Source organism: Phoca vitulina, unplaced genomic scaffold, assembly GCF_004348235.1.
Source record: "Phoca vitulina isolate PV1807 unplaced genomic scaffold, GSC_HSeal_1.0 scaffold24, whole genome shotgun sequence".
Taxonomy (NCBI): Eukaryota; Metazoa; Chordata; class Mammalia; order Carnivora; family Phocidae; genus Phoca; species Phoca vitulina.
In genome coordinates, this window is record NW_022589727.1 from 7252744 (window position 1) to 7273539 (window position 20796).

A 20796-nucleotide genomic window follows, 5' to 3' on the forward strand; every position below is an offset into this window, starting at 1 on the left:
CTATTAGCCACATAAAGCAAAATACAATTAGGCCTTCCACATACCGAACACAAAAATAAATCCTAGGAGTTTAAGTGGAAAATGTAAAAAGCAAAACTTTGCAATGTTTAGGTCTCAGGAAAGAACTTTTATACCAGAAACCAAAGAGGGCAATTAAACAGGAAAAACTTGATACATTAACATTTAAAATTTGTATGCATTTATTTAAGAACAAAGAGAAGCCACCACCTAGGAAGAGCTACTTGTAATACAGATAAACCACAAAGGATTAGTATATGTACCACAAAAAGAACCACTCCACATTAGAAAAAAAGAAACCACTCAGTGGAAAAATGAGCAAAAGATAATGGACATTTTGCTGAAGAAGAAAATTAAATGGCCAATAAATATACAAATGATGCACTAGAAATGAGGGAAAAAGAATGCAAATTAAACCCATAGTGATGTATTGTTTCAGAGGTCTCAGATTGCAGATTGACAAAAACTAATGCCTAATGACCTGAAGCACTGGTACAGAACAAGACAAGAACTCTCTTATGTTGCTTCTGGGAGTCTAAGTTGATATAACCATTTTGGAGAAGCACTTAATACATTTGAAGATGTGCACATCCTACCACCCAGCAATTCCACTTTCAGATTTATACTAGAGAGCAACTTTTGCATGCTAAAGATGGCCAATACATACAAGAATACTACGTGTTACACTGTTTTGTATTGTTAATGTTTAATGATTAGAAATATCTATATAGAAAAACAAAAATATAGTATATTTTTACAAAGAAATACCTTATACCTGTGAAAAACGAATAGAGTGAAATGGACTAACATGGGTGATTCTCAAAAGCACAATTTATTTACAATGAAAAGTAGTTTGAAGAATATGAATAGTATGCTTTTATTTCTGTGAAGTTTAAATATATGCAAAGCAAAATCATACACTATTTAGGGATATGTTTATATTTAGCAAAAATATAGTAACATGTATGGAAATGATAAAAACCAATTTCAGGTGGTCATCACTGGGGAAGAAAAAAATCAAAGGGACAGGGCTTCAGTTTTATATACAATGTTCTTTATAGCTCTCTATAACTTTCTGTCATTATCTAAAATCTTCTGTAAGCCTGGAATATGTTTTTTGAAGTCAGTCTTTTGCTCTTTAAGAATCAAAAGTACTTCTCTTTTAATATCAAATATCTTTGAAGCTCCAAGCTAGCTGAGCCAATAGAAGTTCAAATCAAAAGTTAAGTCTAGTTCCAGAATTTTATTTATAAGATTTTACTTATTTACTTAAGAGCGAGCGAGAGAGAGAGCACAAGTGGGGGAGAGGAAGAAGCAGGTTCCCTGCTGAGCAAGTAGCCCAGCGTGGGGCTCCATCCCAGGACCCTGGGATCATGACCTGAGCCGAAGGCAGATGCTTAACGACTGAGCCACCCAGGTGCCCCTAGTTCCAGAATTTTAAAACAAAAAATAAGGTACTCTACACAGGAGAATTATTTTAGGGACTGTTCCTCCCCTATATGGGGGATTTGAATCCAGCACAGCTTCCCAGCCTGCCCTGTGTGGTTAGTCTCTTTAAGCCCTAGCAGCTTTACCTTCTGAGATCTCTTTTCAGAGGTAAGAGACAGGAGCCAACTTGGTGGTCTGTGCTCTTGGGTGAAGAGCAAGATAAGGACCTTGCCATTCGCCTTACACTTCTGCCTTTAGTTTGTTCTTCTAAACGTTTCTGCTTACTTTAGGAAAAACTTAATACATAAACTTACTGATGGGCCATTAATGGCTATGCTAATGAAGCCACAGTGAAGCTTCTCTATATGGTACATAACATCATTTCCTTATATAAACTATGAACATTAGAGCCTGTATAAAATTAAAGTAGTATTAGGGCGCCTGGGTGGCTCAGTCGGTTAAGCGGCTGCCTTCTGCTCGGGTCATGATCCTGGGGTCCTGGGATCGAGCCCCACGTCCGGCTCCCTGCTCAGCGGAGAGCCTGCTTCTCCCTCTCCTTCTGCCTGCCACTCTGCCTACTTGTGCTCTCTATCTCTCTGTCAAATAAATAAATAAAATCTTAAAAAAAAAAAAAAATAAAGTAGTATTAGAACTTGAGAAAGTTAAGGAGGGTCCAGTTTAGTCAAATGGATAGGCCATTCCTTCCTGCAGATTGTGCTCCTGCCCACTTGGACCTTGTAAGAAGCTCTCATATTGACTCTGGTCAGAACACAGCAAACGCTTTGTCAGGCAGCATTAATAATACGTGAAGTCTCCTTCCTTAATAAGTTCAGTTTGGAAAGAACCGAAACGTGAGCTGTTAACTCAAAGCAAAGCAGAATGGTTCCTCTTTTCTGGAAATGAAACAAAATGCCTTGAACAACTCAAGATCCATTCTCTTGAGCACCCTAACGCAGATCCCTGTAGCAGGAAGGGAGCATTAAAAGACTCCTCCTCCCCCCAATGAGCTTTTCTGTCCTAGATGCATATAAGCCACTTCAGTCATACTGGAAACAAAAGACTATAAACATAATATTAATAAATTAATAAAGACCTCCCTAGGTCTCCTGGATAAGCCCAACATGTGAGAACATAAACTGTGGTCCTATAAATCCTGTTTCTGGAAATGCGCTCAACCTATAACATCAATGCTGGAATGCATTCAAACCAGACAAAGGGGAATATCCCAGATCATCCTTAAAAAAAACAAAAAACAAAACAAAACAGAAAAATGAACACCCAAATGCCAAAATTCAGGCTAGCATGGTAAGTTCTTCTCCTTATAAAGGCATCTTTAACAGATTTTTATCTTTCATATTAAGTTTTCCAGGAAGAATACCTACAGTGATTGGAAGTTGCTGCGATGTTTAATCTTGGCTGGTCTGAGGGCCAGCTATGGCAAAAAGGAATGAGCACAAGGCTTAGAGAAAACCTGAGCATGGCCCATCATTGAACACCTGTGAGCCTAGTTTACCTGTTTGTAAAATGGTGGTAATACTACTAGCAACTCATGAAGCACCGTAAGGTTAACATGAGAGTTGAGGTAGGCGTTTGCTTAGCACAGCATCTGGGCCATAACGGGTACATGACACATCTCAGTTTATGTGGGGAGCCTAAAATCTCTAAATGTGGTGGGAAAGCCAAGCTGCCATCCCCAAGGCTAGATCTGGAATAGGACCCTGGCAGTTCCCAGGCTGAGAGGCCGGAGTGGGCTGGGGATTTGATCCGAAACTTCCTGCCGCGACTTCCAGCCGGGTGAGTCACCGGGACGGCGAGCCACCCCAGAACACAGCTGGAAAGCTGAAGTCACGTCAGTTACACCCGAGGCAACTGCAACCGAGTGAAGCCACCTAAGAACGCAGGTGGAGCAGAGCCAGAGATTTTGCAATGGAGCGGATGATATACTCTGAGGGAGAGGAATTGCAATATTTAATCTTGGCCATACCAGGCCCCAGGGGCTGCCCCAGACAACCCATCTGGTTAAAGCCTCCCTCGCCAGGATGTCTGAAACAGGAACTCCATTTCACTGAAATGTGGTTGATAATAAGAGTTACCATTTATGGAGACAATAATACTGGGTGGCAATTATTTTATGTGAAATGATTCTTTAAACCCTACGACCTCTTGCATGAAGTTCCATTATTCTCCCCTTTATAGATGAGGAAACGGAGGCCAGAGGAGTCCCATTTGGGATATAGCAGCGCTGGGCATGTAAATAAGTCCGTTAGGCCAGAGCCCCAGTGTTGACCAATGTCTTAGAGAAAGTTCAAGAGGAAGGAATACATTTCATCTCATTTTATGAGGCCAGCAGTACTCCGGTGTACAACCATTTTGGAAGACAGCTTGGCAATTTCTTAAAAAGCTAAACATGCACCTACCATATGACTCAGCTATTTCATTTCTAGGTATTTCACCAAGAGAAATGAAAGCACATTCCCATACCAAGACTTGCAAACAAATGCTCATAGCCACAGTTTGGAAACAACTCAAATGTCCATCGACAGGTCCACAGATAAACTGTGGTCTATTTCTACAACGGAGTACTAGTCAGCAATAAAAAAGAATGAAGTCTTTAAACGTACAACACAATGACTGGATTTTAAAACGGTTATGTTAATTGAAAGACGTCAACCCCTCCCTAAGAGTCCACACAGTGTGATTACGTTTATATAAAACTCTAAAAAATGTAAACTAATCTATAATGACAGAAAGCAGACCCTGGTTGCTTGGGATGGGGAGCGGCAGCTCTAAGCACAGAAGGGCATGAGACAGCGTCTGGGCTGACGGAGATCCGCCGGCACTGTTTCACCCGCACATACGTATGTCGACACTTCTGCTCCACTTTTTTATGTCAATTATACTGCATAAGCTATTTAAACACACACACTCCTTTTGGTAAGTTGGAGTTAAGTAAAAGTCTTATTTGTAAAAGCAGCAGATCTTCAACATTTTTTATTAAAAAAAAAATGATCTCTGGTGATACGGTCACAGAAGTCAAACTAAGGTCACAAATTATCTGGTGTTTGAAATGATCACTTAATTCACAGTAGATAATTTAATATGAAGATATAGAGATCAAAGAATAGTAATAAAATGGCAATTTGACAATGCACAACAGTGAGGTTGTCCTCACAGCCTGGCTGTGAAGTTGGGGGTCACCCGATCTAAGGATCACAGGAGAAGAGAGAACTCCGGGTGATGCCTAGCTATAAAAGGCGTCTGCTTGCCCTGAAGTGAGGAAATGTCTGAATCTTCTTTCACACTTTGGGGCTACATCTCAGCTCGCAAGATGAAATGAGCAAACCCCAGAGGCAGCCCTAAGAAACAGGCAACCTTTCTCCATCATCACTGCTACAATCCCGGAGACCTCTGCTATCAAAGACGGGGACATGGGTTTAAGGCTTCCTTTTGCTTTCCCTTCTCCAGCCTGCCCCATGCTGCTTCAGCACAGGTCCGAGCTTCCCAGACACAGGGGGAAGAGCAGAGCTCGGGCAGCATGCCATGGAGACTGGCCCCATGTGCAGCCTCACGTGACTACGCTCATCACGGGCACGGCATGAGGCCGTTCCTCCAGGCCTAGCTGGTGTCATGCTTCGACCTGTCCTCTGGCCCCTTCTGCAGGCCCTGACCCCAGGCTCATAGCAGTTCTTGCCAGTTCATTCTTACTTTCCACCCTCCTGTCCAAGATCAAATGAGTCTGCCAGCTGGGAGGCCAGCCTTCCTGTCACAGCTCCAGGACCAACCCAATGTGGCTTCATAATTAAATTCTTCTTGCAGCTTCCAAAACATGGATTGCCACTAGAACCTCCTGCATCATGGCTTCCTGGCCTTGCTGGCCCAGACAGAGGTCCATCCTCCCCGTCTTCTATCTTCCTCTCCTCTCCAGCCCAACTTATACCTCCCATGCATGCCTACCCCTTCTCTAAACACCAAATCTCTTCCAAACATAGTTCTCCAGCTCAGGATCTGTTTTGAAGACAGATGTGAACTCACTTTTTTTTTTTTTTTTTAATTTTCTTCATTTAAATGGGCTTGCTCGTCTCATCATGAGAGCTGGCAAACCTAGGGATAAAATGCAGCAGGTCTTACATTGGTGACTCAGTTTCCCAGACCTCTTACCAGAGGTGTCCCTCACGAGGACCGAACACCTATGCTAGGCTCTCCACTTTGATGGCCTCTAAGCTCTTCTATGAAATTTCATTTTCTTCACAAAATTTACTGCAATGGAAACTCTCTATTTGCTGATGGTTTGCTTATCATCTGTTTCTGCCACTAGAGTGTGAGCCCAATGAAGCCAGGAGCAGGGTCTGAGTAAATCAGTGCTGGATTCCCATGCCGGCATAGGGGGGCACATCATGAGCACTGAATAAAAAATATTTACTGAATGAAATAGAGGGGTCATTATACATGTGTATGAGCACGTGCAGCCCCCAATGGCTAGGTTTCCGGTTGTCACTGGCTACCTTGGTTTTGCACTGGGACCGTACAAATTAGAGAGTGAGAAAGGGTGGGGGGGGGAGGTTCTGTCTATATATCTTGCTATCTGTCTACACACACATACTCTTTCTCAAATCAACCCAGGAAGAAACTCAGCCTCTCCCATTCTAACAGTAAAGCTTATTTACTTATGGCTGGGCTTTGTGGGAAGCAGTGGGGGAAAATGGGACAAGGGACCCAGGAGGACATTTTCAGAGTGAGCAATCTCTCCCTCATTCTTACCCTTTTTCACTCTGTAATCTTTGTACAATGCTAGTGCAAAACCACGGTGGCCAATGATAACCAGAAACCAGGTCATCAGGGGCTGACACACTAGGAGCAGGTGCATAGAAGGGGAATGGCATAGGGGCTCAGTGCACAGCACAGGGTAACTGTCTGCTGCTCTGTGCATAGCTGTTCCATCTGCATTTCTCTGAGGAGTGGTATTTACATTTCCTTGTTAGAGATCTCACCTAACTCTAAGTGTTATACACACTGTTCTCACTTCCCAACAGAATTACGATACGTCCCTTGAAGGTTGCTATATTTACCTCTTATAGAAACAAGGATGAGAGAACTGTGTAATTAAAAAAAATCTATTCTAATCCCACTTTCCAAAGGAAGAAAACAGGATTCTGTGAGGTTAAACCTGGCCAGGCATCTGTGCGCCTGTTTATTTGACAAAGAGGTTTGGGGCAGGGCAGCGAACAGGAGGCTGGGGGCTCTCATGTGGGAGACACAGAAATGGCTCTGCCCAACAGCAGCGAAGAAGCAGCACTTGTCCTACAGGAGAAGGCAAGAAACGCGAGATCAGCACAGACTGCTTTTTGCCTTGCAAAAAGAAAAACGGTCTCTTTAGAAGTCATGTGAACATGGATCCTATAGAGCATCGTCCTGCTTGTCTTAATGATTTTCCCCAAATCTTATAATAAAATGGCCAGTCTAGAAAAGTCAACCATCTTGATCCCATGGCTTTGTGGGACCCAAGTCCACTACCACAGACCACTGCAGATTTGTGAATCCCATTTTAGAAACAAAAGGGTAAACGCATAATGATTCAAAGGGCCGAGAGCTGAAATAGAGGTATGTGAATCCACAAAGACGTTACAATTCATTCTGTCTGAGGAAGTCAGAGGAGTTTTATAGGACAGATGTCATCTACATGGCTTTTAGAGGCCAAGAAGGAATCAAGTGAATAAATAAAGGAGAGGCTAGTCAAAGAACAGAGCAAATTTGAAGGAAGGGGCCTCAGGGGAGCCTGGTATGCTCATGGCATCTCCATGGGGTTAAAGCACAGTGAGGATGGGGGACATGATGGCTGATAAAGCTGGGAGGTGCATGCAGGACCCAAATGTGAGAGATCCTATTGGTGATGTTAATCAAGCTGGGCTTCACTGATAGGCAGTGGGAGTCATTCGAGGTTTCTAAGCAGGAAAAGTCACCTGCTCAGATCTACATTTCAGAAGGACATTGATCACTCAATAGCTAGTCCAGGCATGACACAGATCTTGAACTAAATCTCTGGTAGTAGGAATGGTGAGGAGTTGGCTCCAAAACACACGAGGGAGAAAGAGTCTCTAGAGTCTATTTAGGATTCAGAGTCCTCCTGCAGGACAGAGGGCTGATGGTGCCCCAACACCTGGAGTCACCGCATGAAGCTACCATCAGGGAGCCAGACCTACCGCAAACTCACTCAGCCAACGCACCGGCGTTTCTCCCCTCCTGCGCTTTGGGTGTAACACAGTCGATTAATCAGGACCACACCGAGCCTTACAGGAACTCAGTGTAACAAGACTGGGATCAGGAATTAGCGGCAGGCGAGAAGGGAGTCTACATGGTAAAAGGAGAACACAACTTCTTTGACTGGTAGGGACTCAGTCTACATTGGTACCTTTTATTTCCTACTGGCAATTATAGACCGGGTGCCGTTAATTGTGATCACATAATAAGGCAATGCCTTTTATCTTATTTTATATGCTATTCAGGATTTTCTCAGTGATGTTCAAGGTTTATTTTTTTTAAAATCTACTTTGATGGGGCGCCTGGGTGGCTCGGTTGCTTAAGTGTCTGCCTTGGGCTCAGGTCATGATCCCACGGTCCTGGGATGGAGCCCTGCATCAGGCTCCCTGCTCAGCGGGGAGCCTGCTTCTCCCTCTGGTTATGTTCTCTCTTTCTGACAATTAAATAAAATCTTTTAAAAAATTCTACTTTGACCAATTTAAACTTAAAATTAAAGAAAAAAAAACCTTTAACTAAAGCCCCAATGGACAGTGGGGCTCTTGACTCCACTAACACATTTTTTAACAAAGTACCATATAGATCAAGTGATGGAACATAGCCAGCAAGTATTTGAGATCCAGAAAACCACATGAATCATATATTTGGAGAAGGTGGTGGTTTGGAGACCAAACAAGTAAAACCTCAAGGCACATGTAGGTACTAGTGAAGGCAAGAAACGATAAAAGCCAAAGCTGACCAGAACAAGAGGACACAAGCATGCAGATCCATGCCGAACAGAAAGCCCACGGGGAGGAGGAAATCAGGATGAGGAAGACAGGTATCAGCAAGTTACACTCAGGGCAACAGTCAAAAGGCCTACCAGGCAGGTAGTAAATACAAGAGCTAAAGTACCTGAAAACAGGCAGGAAATGCATGGAAACAGACATCTTCATTCTGAGGAAGAAGTTGCCACACCAATGGTGGAGACAGGTGTTGAAGGGGGTCACAGGAAGTGAGATGCCACAAGGGGGAGCTTAACTTGGGAGAAGTCACTGCTCAACACAGCAGGCTCCCATTCTCCTAGTCCTCACTGCTCTGTCCCAGGCTCCCCAAATACCCCTCATTCTCTATTCCATATGTCAATTACCATAAAGACAAGAACTGGGAGGAAGGAGAGCTCCTGACAGCCTCAGAGAAGGCAGGAGATGGGAGATACTCCTAAGGGAACAGTTTGAACACAGACCCATGCTTGAATCTGTATTCCTGTCGGTGTACGACAAATTGGTAGGGAAATGATGGATTATTCAATAAATGGTATGCAAACAAGTGAAAATATTTAAGGTGGATCTCTGCCTCATGCTGTGTGCCAAAATAACTTCCAGATAGATAAAATATTTCAATGTGAAAATTGTAGGTCGAAATTCTGGAAGCAAGCATGGGAAAAAAGGTTTGCCTCATGAGGAACACAAAATCAGAAGACAAAAAAGATTAATACATTTAACTCATAAAATTTAAATTTTTCTGCATGGCAAAAACACCAGAAATGAAGTAAAAAGACCAATGATTGAGGAAAATAATTGCTGTTCTTATCACAGTCTATAAATAACCCCTACACTTGGGTAAGAACTCAGTGACCATGAACCAAACATTCCCAGAAAAGGAAATATTAAAGGCTTGTGGACATATGAAAACACACTCAATCACATTCATGGTAGGAGAAGCGCAAATTTAAATTTTTACTGACCTATAACTCTTCACTACCAGGTAAGCAAAGCTTGAAAAGTCAAATGGTCCTTTTGCAGGCGGATGGGCAAACAAGCTCTGTCACACACTATGGTTGACAATCAAAACGGGTACAATCTTCATGAAGAGCAATTTGACAAAATTTAAAATGCATCAACAACTGACTTACCAAATCTATTTCTAGGAACTTACCCTATGGATAAGCACACATATGCAACATGACACATGGGTACGAATTATACTGCAGTGTCACTGGTCACAGCAAAACACTGGGGCCCATCAATATGGAATTGGGTATATGAAGAGAAAAAAGTAGGATGCAGCCATCAAAAAGAAAGCAACAATTTTAAGTACTGTGGTACATTTTTTAAGTGAAAAAGCAGAATGCAGAACAGTTTGTATAGTGTATTACTCTTTGTGTAAAGATTATTAAACATGTCTACGCTTCTGTGAACATCAAATATCTCTGGAAGCATAACATATGTGCTGCTGAAGCGAGCACATCTCTGGAAGCAGAGCTAAGAAACTGCCAGGAGTAGTTGCTTCTGGGGAGAGGGCTTCACTTTCACCGAACAGCCCTTTACACCTTTTAAATGCTATGTGGTGTACACGTAAAGCCCATATAAAACTAAAATTTTAAGTTACATCCTTTACTCATCCCTTATTATCCATTATTACTCTCAGTGGAGGTGCCGTTACTTATATATGGGTTTACTGTTGTCCAGGAATTAGGAAAAACTCTGCTGGGACAACTATACGGGGCAGACAATTCCCAAACTTTTCTAAAGGCTCTTGATAGGAATCTATAAAACAGGCAGGTGATTGTCATTTCTAGTAACCAATGGTACTGTTGTAACTGGAAGAGAGAACACAATCATTGCTTAAGGCACATTCTGATCCTTCAGGTTTCAGCTCAATGAGTGTTCAAAGAAGTCCCCCCTGGCCCCCTGAAATCTAGGCCTGGGGTTCTTCCAGTGTGCTCCCACTGAGCATTCAGTGTGTTCACCTAATGCCCCCTTTCGTGGTATAAGCTGGGCCTCATCATCAGCGTACTCCCCAGGCCCAGCGCCAAGACTGATGGCCTCAAAGTACCTTCAGCCACAGGCACTAGACTTCCAACCCCCTCACAATCACCCAGGAACTGCAGTCACCACACCAAACAAGCGCCTGGCCGCCATTTCTGAAAAGGCCCACAAGATGGAGATGTCACTGCAGGAATGGAAAGAGAATGCGCTCTGCCCTTCCCACCTTCCCAGACACATTTGCTGTGGCATAATTATTGTTTGCTTGTTTGTCTCATTTGAATACTCAAAATGAATGGTTCAAATATTCTTGCAATTTTTTCTTCTAAAAATATTTAGAACGTTTCCATTCAAAAAGCACATTTTCAAAATTGAAGCATTTAGAAAGTCTGCTTTCCTTAAACAGTTGCATCTTGTATCCCTGAGGGCCTTCGCAAATAGTTCTGGTTTTCTTATTTTCTTTTGTTTTGGCACAACTCAACTTCCAATTTCATGTAAATTAATGTTACACTGTTTCTGAAAGAGAGTCCTATAAATGAAGCTATAATAGGAGATGTGGAGATGGATTCATTTTAATACCCTTGCCTTGACTTAATTCTGTATATTGTTTCTTCAGTTCTTCCTTTCTAGGTCAATTTATCATTCCAAATTTGATTAATGTCCAATATACTAGTATGCTTGGGAAAAATACGGAAAACTCTAAGCTCACAATGATGCCTGGTGGTATTTGGGCCCCTTGTAAGTGGCCCGACCTGCCTGAAGGGGTGTTTTAGTTGGCCTGATTCTCCTAGAACTTCAGGGAAAGGAGTCTTATTTCCAAATCAAGGGAATAGAGTTCTAGATCTTTCCAGTACTGCACAGGACCCTGACAAGCTGTTTATTCGTCAGGAGTGTGTTAACAGAAGATGTGGTTTCTCACCGCAAAAATCCAACTATTGTTCATAATACTTCAACATTTTTCCTGAGTTTTTCGCTTTGGTTTCAATAATTATGGGTATATAAAACATTTCAATAACCTTACAAATTCTACTAAAGTATATACCTCAGTAAAAACAATCATATACCTTAATAGGGCAGGAAATGGTCATAAATGTGAAAACAGATTATGAGTGACATCCAAATAATCCAGTAGTCAAAAATGAAAAAGAAAAAAATTAAGCTGCATTAAGCTATATATTATAATACATACAACTGACATTGTACATTTGGGTGATGGTATGCAAATATGAGTTGGAGTTGGGGGCCCTCCTTATTTTTCTTTTTTTACAGTCACTGATATAAGCCAGCAAAGTAAGAGTAAAACATGGTGGCACAGCCAGGCCTGGGGCCTTGCTGGTCTTAATGAAACAGCACATCTGATGTTTCAAATGATTCATCATATGGTTTTGCAAAGCCATAGACAGTGATAGTTGAGAAAAAAAAACAACATGCAAATGTAAAGGAAGTAATAAACCCTGTGAAGCTTTACTTGCTAGTGGAGACAGTAGACGGTGCAGGTAAAGAACTTTCTGTGGCAGAGAACGCTGTAAGAGAGGACAGACCACTTAGGAGAGGAAAGGCCTCCGTTACTGGTTTCTCTAGTCACCAGGTCTCAGCAGGCGCCTGGAGGGATTTCATGCCAGCACCTTCTTCAAGCCAAGGACCACTGAGTCCACCTCCCTGGGGCCCCCCAATGTCTCTCTGGGTGTCATACAGACTCCTCATGCCTTGCATGCCCCAGGCTGAACATCTCCACCTTCGATTTGCTTTTCTTCCAGTAACTTCTGTCTCAGTTCCTAGTTTCTAACACCCTCATGTTCAAGCAAGCCTGAACCCTCACTCATTCTGCTACCCCTGCTCCCACCCTCCTCCAAGTCTGCCCAAACCCATTGCTCCTCTCAAGCCCCACGGCCACTGCCCTTCCTGGGCATGGTCAACTCTCTTGGACTCAGACGCAGCTTCTGGCAGCCCCTGTCCCCGTGGCCTCAACCCACTGACTCCATTTATGGATGGGTTAGAGCACCTCACCAGCTGCTTCAAAACCCTAACAGCTCCTGAGGTCTCAGGATGAAGACTAGCCTCCTCCCCAGACACTCTGGGATCCAGCCCCACCCTTCCTCTTTTAATCCTCATCCCCACCCCACCCCAGGCCCCAAGACACACTCAGCCAGATGGAGCAGGGAAGGAGACAAGAGCAGAAGTCTTTCCAGAGGGCTCCACAGCTCAAACCTGGAACTGGGCTTCCAGGGGATGAGAAGGAGGCAGAGGCTGGGGCTTCCTCTTTAGGACCTAGGGGCAATTTCCCACAAAGCCCAGGGCTTTGGAAACCTGCAAACTTCCCATCCTCATAACTTGTCACCTTCAGGGACCTCCACACTGCGGGTGTGGGTAATAACCAATAAGTGGGTAATTCACCTGATCCTTCAACTAGTGTTTACTGCCAGTGCTGCCAAAGCCAGGCCCCAGGTACTACGGGGCACACAGCAGTGAATGGCACCTGCTTCTTGTCCCCAAGTTGCTGTCCACCCAGCAGGTACAAGACGTGAGATGTAATATCAGTAAGACTCTAATATTCCTGACTTTGGCCCCCAAATCTCACATCTCTCATGGCCCCCAAATCTCACAAGGATTCTCTTCATTGGTGACCTCTGTGGGACCAGAAGTGATCTCAGCTGATCCCAAGAAGAGGTACCCTAGGGTGAAGGACAGGGTCTTCAAGGTAATCAACTTGTTATCTTACTGCCAAGACCTAACTAAGCCCAACTAAGCCCAGGGCCATGCTGGGCTGTGGAACCTGAGATTTTGAGAACATGGAGCTTATATGCCCTTTGGAGATTAACGTGATGGGTGGTGAGATAAAGCCTATTGGACAGCCCCTCTTCCTGGGGCTGTAAGGTCTTGCCTGCTCTCCATCCCAGCCAAACCTCAAATCACCAGCCACGCTCAGCAAAACACACTTCAGAATATGCAGAAGATGATCAAAGTATGGAATACAGGTTGAGTTTGTTTTACATTCGTGATTTGAGGCAAATGATCTCTGAATTGCTCCGGTCTAGATTTCTGATCGATCATGAGCCGCTGGATGTTCTATCTTATGACATATTGTCACTTCCCACTGGACCCACATGGTGGGGTTCACACAGTGCTTTCATGGGTACCTTTTCATTGGCTCGTCAAAACCACCCTCTAAGGTAAGAGTTGGCATAAGTGGTATTTCACCCTCAGGGATTAAATAACTTCCCAGTGAGTATGTTGGAACCCTGGCCAGTCTTCTCTAACTCAGCACTCTTGCCATATAAGGGTAACTGTTTTTAATTGTTCTAAAATTACAGGTCTTACCTTTTCCTTGTAAACACATCCTTGTGCAATCACTGGTTTCCAGAAGTAATAATTAGTTAATTTCTAGTGGTCTAATACTCTTGCCAAGTTACATTCCTTCCATGGACCCATGTAATTCTTTTCTCTTCTGGTAGGTCCTGGATTAATTACATTAAGGTATTGACCTTAATGGGCCCGCTACCCCCTGATTTATATGGAATTAATCATTCAAAGGTAAAAACTGATGTATACAGGACAAAATGCAGACCTTACACAAAATCTAGACTGGTTTTTCACAAGTCAATCAAAGCATTCACATTTACGTATTTGGGAACAAATTTTTATACTTTCTATGGAAAGTTTGTAAGGAGATGAGACAATACTAACAAATATCACCTCTAATATAATATTTATTTTGTAGATAGTGTCAAAGAGAAGATATTCTTGCGTCTGGACTACATTATGTAAAGGAAAATACCTCAGATTATGCTTTTTATTTATACTTTTCCTTTAGTCGCTCTTAAACTGATTTCCTTCCCTGGAGGACAGTGAAGCACTCAGCATGCTTCTTATAAAACCTACCTTTCCAGCCTGGGCTCCTGTGGGGGTGAGAGAGATGGCGTGGGGGTGGCGGGCGCAGCAGATCCAGAAGGTCTTGAGTGGTAAGAGGTGTTGCCAAGGCTGTTGTATCTAAACAGTGCAGAAGTTTAAGGTGGGGAAGAGGGTGGAAGGACAGAGAAATGAGTACAAGTCAGTAAATGAATAACGTTTAGCAAACTATCTTAATTTTTGCAAGAAAATCAGGCTTGGAAATGCTAATACTGTTAGTGATTATCCTAACTTAAAGAGATTTACTAACTGCTTTGTTTTGATTACTTCTCATTTAGAGAGGTTTCTCAAAGGCCAAGACTGTTAGGCAGCAGAATTTACGACACAGGGTTTAAGTAAAACCCTCATATCTCCTTGTTAAATGTATGTTAAAATTCTTTGCTAACAAAGAATCCAAATTATTTTCATTTGAAAATATGAAGATTCTTCGTGCCTCTCATGGTGCTACAACTAATGTTAAATCCATCAAAGATCTGTAGAAAATACCAAATGATAAGCTGAACAAACGTCTTATTAAAAATTCTGCTTTAGGTATTTCCAAATCAATGCCATTCATTAAATGTCATCTTGTCACGTGCCCGATGACCAAAATGTCCTCAGAACTTCTGGACTGATCTGCTGACCAGAGGTACATGTATTCACGTTTTCAGCCAATATTTCTTTTGGGAACCAAGAGTACAGCCACTGGGTCTAAATGATCCTTTATCATTTCCCAGTCATCTGTCACAAGTTTCAGGATTTGTAAAGTTCTAGAGTTCTCTTTCTGTTTTTCCGAAAAGCTGTCCTTTAGCAGTTTGCATTTAGCTAGTATCACTCAATGTTTATCCAGAAAACAAAGCATCCCGTGAAGCCCTTGTGGCGGGGGAAGGGGAGTTGGGGAGCAGACACTCATGATTAGTTACAAACAATGAGATTCAATGAGCTCTGCCTCTCAACCAACTCAGCCACAAGGCAGGGCCGACTCCTTTCCCTAAACTGGTTGGGGACACTGTATTTGGGTGAGTGGGATCCCATGGGTTACTATGATATAAGGGCGCAAGGACCTTCCTGCACACAGTGAATCCAGTCCAAGCTCCCATCAACAGAAATCAGCATGAATCATTCTGGGAAGCAAGTTAACATCAAACGTGAATATCTTTTCACAGAAGCAAGCCTACTTTTGGGAAGCTAACATAACCTTATGGTTATTTACATACTGAAAATGTCATGCATGGTGATACTCACTGGAGCATTATTAAGATCATGGTGGAAAAGCTGGAAATTACCCAAGTAGGTAACGACGCAAGAATGGCTAAAAAGTGTGACCTATTATCTATCAATGGAATATCAGGCAACCATTAAAAATGATTGCCAATTCTGTACATGATAGTAGGGAACATGTTTATATACAGGCTGAAGTAAAACATCGGAATATAATATTCATACCAAGTTAGATTACAACTGTATAAAAATATTCTCAAAGATCAAAAGCTATGTATAGAAAAAAATTAAAAACGGGCCATCTATTTTAAAAAGTGGAATATAGACATATATTTTCCATCTGACTTAATAAATTACATTATTATAATGGTAAATAAAATATTTATATTACCCCAAATCTATCCTGTGCTGCCAAGTCTGGTCTGCTTAGCTATTGTTCTTCTTGGGTATTTGGTATCACATGTCAGGCCTGTGCTTAGTACTCAGGCATGCCACCAGGCAGATGAAGACCCAGATCACACAATCTTACTCTACCGTCCTCCTCAGTTAACACATCACCTTCATGGGACTTGGTTTCTGGGCATTCCTTTTCTTTTCTCTTTAACAACCCAATATGCTCTGTGTCTAGCAGGTTAACTGCTTCTCCATGTGAGGGTTAGTTTGACTTTTTGAGAATGCTCCCAAACCACAGGGCATGGAGAGGGCAGAAAAGCAAAGGATGAAAAGAACATACAAAGAAAGGAGGCAGCAGAGAAAGGAGAAAAAAGCTTAGGAGCAGAGAAGAGGGAGAGAAGCAGGCAGAGAGCACCGTGACGTGGGCAGGGAAGGAGGATGCTGTCAGGAGCTCTGAGGCCCCTGTGCTCAGGCTTCAGCCGTGCGCCCCCAGCCGCCTGGACACTCAGCTTGTTACTCCACATAAGCATCTGAAACAATCCCCTTCCCACCAAAAGTGGACATCTTGGAGAACGTTTTAATAACAGGATTACTTTACTAAAATTGAGTTTAAATGACCCGATGGAAATAAAAACAAGCATAATGCATATTCCCCCCTGCTTTGGTTTTTCTAATGGCCGAGCAATTAATTCGAAGACCTCACAGTCCATTCAGTTTTGCTTCTCAATTTCAGCCCAATGAACTGTATCCTACGACTCACTCAATTCACCGTACCTTTTTCCTTTGGTGCTTTACATGGACTAACTGGTTGGCATCTACTAGAACCAGCTCAATGGCAGTCAACCACTGAGCTGTACAGACTCCATGAAAACCACAGTGAGGGAACATCAGAAAATTAATAGGTACAAACAATATTTATACAGCATTCAAATTCCTGTCAGACAAAAGATAAAAAATTGTAAAAATTTCTCAGTTAAATGTAGGGCAATCTTCATGCACAAGCACGAAGCAGTTTCTCTTAATTTATGTGTATATTCATTCCAGCAATTTATGTGTTTCTATTACTCCCATCCCCCAGGACTATAAGCAGTGGCGACAACCAAGTGGGAAGGACCTGGGCCCAGGAAAGCCCCATCAGAGGCCGTGAGACCATCGGCAGAAAGTCCAGAGTCACCCTCATGGGCTACCACCAGCCTGCTGGGGAAGATGAGGTTGCCAAGTTATTTTTATTCCAGGCAAATGTACAGCTCTTAACTTGCACATAGATACTGTTCTTGGAGGACCTAAGAGCCGTGTTGGAGGCGCTCCATAAAAATCATGCGAGAGATCCAGCAAGCCCACAGTTTGAGACCTACGAGAGACTCCTAGAGAACCTGCAGTTTGAAGGTGCTCAAAGTGGAGTCCACACACTCCCGCAGGCAAACCAAGCCAACCTAGAAACAAGAGGAAATGAGTTCTATATCTGCTCTCTTCTTAAAATGGGTCTGCCTGCGGCCACTCCTAAGGTCTCCAAGTTCTCCTCTCCTGCCTCCCCTTCCAGGATGGCCTTCCACTTTTAGGGAAAAAAAGCAACACCCTCACCCAGGCCCAATCAGCGTGGGGCAGTGCTTCGAGCAGCAAAACCTCCAGGGTGCCAGGCAAAGGAACAGTGTGCACAAGCCTCATTCTTGAGGGAATCCCTTAAGAAATACTGAGTAAGGAGAAGGCACCACTTTATCCAGGAGTAAACTCAGAGCGAGGCCTCACGCATTCCCTCTATCTACCTGCCCACCTACCTGGGAATTGTGTTTAAATGTCATTATGATAATAAAACAAGCATAATTCGTTTTTCCCTCTGTTGGTTTTTTGAAATAGCTGAGCAGTTAGTCCAAATACCTCACAGTCTGTCCAGTTTTGCTTCTCAATTCTAGAAGTGAGATGGCTGTCACAGGGATATGCGCGTATTTGAACTGAAACATAAAGTCAGACTTTCTGACAGAAACTCAGTCTCGTTCGTCTGAGAACAGGCTTTGTCAATCAGGCATACGCAGGTGTTTCCCAGAATTTAATCATTTAAATCTGAAACCCCAAGGTTTTGACAAAAAGGAATTTAAAGCACATATACAATAGACAAATTACATCTTTTACAACTGTTTAAACTCCTAACAAAAAACTTGAGACAGGCTATTTAAAACTGAGGGAAGTATGGGGCGCCTGAGTGGCCCAGTTGGTTAAGCCTCTGACTCTTGGTTTTGGCTCAGGTCATGATCTCATGGGTCATGGGATCGAGCCCCGGGTAGGGCTCCACACTCAGGGAGGAGTCTGCTTAAGATTCTCTCCCTCTGCTCCTCCCCCCACCATGTGCGCACACGCTCTGTCTGTCTCTGTCTCTGTCTCTAAATAAATAAATCTTTAATAAAAAAAAAACTTTGAGGGAAGTGTCAAAATATTCTTAGGTCATATGTAAGCAGAAAAGTTGATGGTCACAGTTCTAGATTAATTCTCCTATTTATTAGATGAAGCATCTGACACCCATTGCAACTGGTCCTATTTGTGGTGTGAAAGAGCGGTTCTTCAGGTCTGGGTCCCATACGCCTTCATTCAAAACAAGGTATAACTTCTTGCTGGGCACCCAGGCCGAGGGTCCCCCAAATACAGGCTCTGGCAGAAACATTTTGTTGACAAGGACTTGCCCGAAGAACCCCTCGCGGGGAGCAGCCAGGGTTCAGGTATTTGGAGTTGCTGTGTATGACCCCAGGAAGGAGAGAAACAGACTGCCTAAAAGAGAGGCCCGTACAACCTACAAGTTAGGATCAGAACCTGGAGCAGGATGCTTGGGGTAGAAACCACTCCCCATTTCCCTGGCTCTCTGTGCCTTAGTTTCCTCCTTCTAAATAAGGGCTAGTAACAGAACCTACCTCTTAGCATTAAGTAATACTTTAAGATGCTAATTTCATGGGAGGTATAGGGCCCAGCTCATAATCAATAGATAAGTGTTATCAATGATTATTACTCTAAGATAGGAGAAGCCATCGGTATTATCAATCACTGATTTGGGACAATTGGTTTTTCAAAATATTTAAACCCTCTGTCCCCCTTTCCCCACCCTGCAGAGAACTCCTAAGCCAGACAACAGTGAAGGGCAGGCACACAGGCAGGCGATGAGCACCTGCTAAAACTTCCTTGCGCAGTTCTGATTTGCACACCCCCCTCCCTCTGCTCCTCTCTCCAAGTTTTGCAAGAATTATTGCAGCGCTCATACTTAAGTCACGTAATTGCATCAATGCCTGTCAAGGGATTCAAACTGCAATTGCTTGCCATCTCATGGGGAGCCATGAGCAATCTTTGAAAGAAAAACGCACACATTAGAATAGAAACAGGAAGCAATAGAAAAGGAAGAGAAAATAAAGACACCCACCTATTAGAAGAGAAAGACCGGAAGTTGTAAGGTTCAGAGGCAGAATACGTGCCCAAATGGAGAGAATCAGAGGGACTGTTAAAGGAAGGAAAATCCCACTCAAAACACTGCACAGAAAGAGGGCAGAACACTTCACTACATTCTTCAGGTCAAACAAGACCCACACAGGTAGGTGCAAAATGTATAGATTTTGTCAGACCATGCATATTTTTAAAAACCTTACACTTAAAAATCCATTTTTTAATTGTATTATAGCAGAAGAGCTCTTTGATTCAAACGGATGACTCTTTTCTTCTGCCTCTTGCCTAAACACTGGTAGTTAGTTAGTGGTTAGGGAGTTAGTTTATGCCACAACTGCCCTCAGCTTGGACTGGAATCCACACGAACACACAGGCAAGCCAGAAGGTACGGTCAACATGCTGTGTCTCCTTCCCTGGATGAAGCTCACACAGGCCCCCAGGAGGCTAGATCTACCTGCTTTCCTTCGGGGACTCGGCCTCCTTTTCCTTGGCGGACAAGGGCGAATCCTCGAAGTCATAGGAGAAGAGGTGGAAAGGGCTGTGGGGCACATAGGGCAGCTTCTCTATGGTCGGTGATGTCTTCGGGGGGCCAGGTGCAGTGGAGGAGGGCCGGGAGGCCGAGGCAGGGGTCAGGGGCGGTGACAGGAGGGCAGCCCCGGAGGACCCGCTGCGCAAGGGACTCCCCACCGCAGTGCTGGCCGGAAGCTGCTTTCCCTGCGAGGTGGCACTGGAGAGGGCTGAGCTCTCGGGAGCAGCATCCTTGCCAGCGGGACTCTGCTCCGAGGCAGGTCTGGCCTCTCTGCTGACCCAGCAGGGAGGAAGGGAAGCGGGAGAAGGAAAGGGAAGCAAAGGTTAGGAAAGCAAACAAGGCACAGAAACCCCACTACTGTTAGGGTCACTTAACTCCAGAATCAGCTGTTTCTTGAACTGCAGCATGGAAGCCCACCACCAGAAGCTTTCGTTCGCCCAACAATCCCGGCGCCTGGGCTTGTCAATCTGGGAGGCAAGACTTGCCAAACGAACGCAAGGACACATCCCTGCAAACCAGTCTGGCCTCTGGGCCTTCAGAGGCTTTTGTGTGGGGATTTAATGGAGCCCCTAAGGCTCTTGCTCAACAGCTCCCCAGTCTCCCCAGTTTCTCCCCACTGATTGTACTGACACCTGAATTTCCACGATTTGAACTTCATTCCTTTCTCTTGGTCAAATCGAGGTTCTGTCCTCCTCCTAAAAAGCCCAGCCTGGAGGAACAAGTATTCCCCAAGCCTCATCCTTTAGGTCCCTGCTTTCAGGTGCTTCCTCAAAAGCAGGGATGGAAAGGACAAAGGAGAGGGAATGCCAGCAAGGAATGCAAACAGCCAGAAAAGAGGGACTGGCACACTCAAGTCAGATCTGGCCCACTTCACACTTTCTCCACCACGCACCTCTACGACTAAGC

General features: G+C 43.7%; 1 protein-coding gene across 7 annotated transcripts in view; it reads right to left on the reverse strand.

The window, feature by feature from the left end:
• The window catches only part of FHOD3 (formin homology 2 domain containing 3), a 456179-nt gene that overhangs the window by 97186 nt on the left and 338197 nt on the right, over positions 1-20796 (reverse strand). For 3 of the 7 annotated variants that reach the window (XM_032421241.1, XM_032421240.1, XM_032421238.1), the window contains 3 exons: positions 19816-20163; positions 19342-19416; positions 14325-14432 (listed from right to left, as the gene is read on the reverse strand). In XM_032421241.1, the coding sequence (XP_032277132.1) occupies positions 14325-14432; positions 19342-19416; positions 19816-20163 (531 nt within the window). The remainder of the gene's footprint in view (positions 1-14324; positions 14433-19341; positions 19417-19815; positions 20164-20796) is intronic. The other 4 variants (XM_032421245.1, XM_032421239.1, XM_032421242.1 and 1 more) reach the window with 2 other exon arrangements.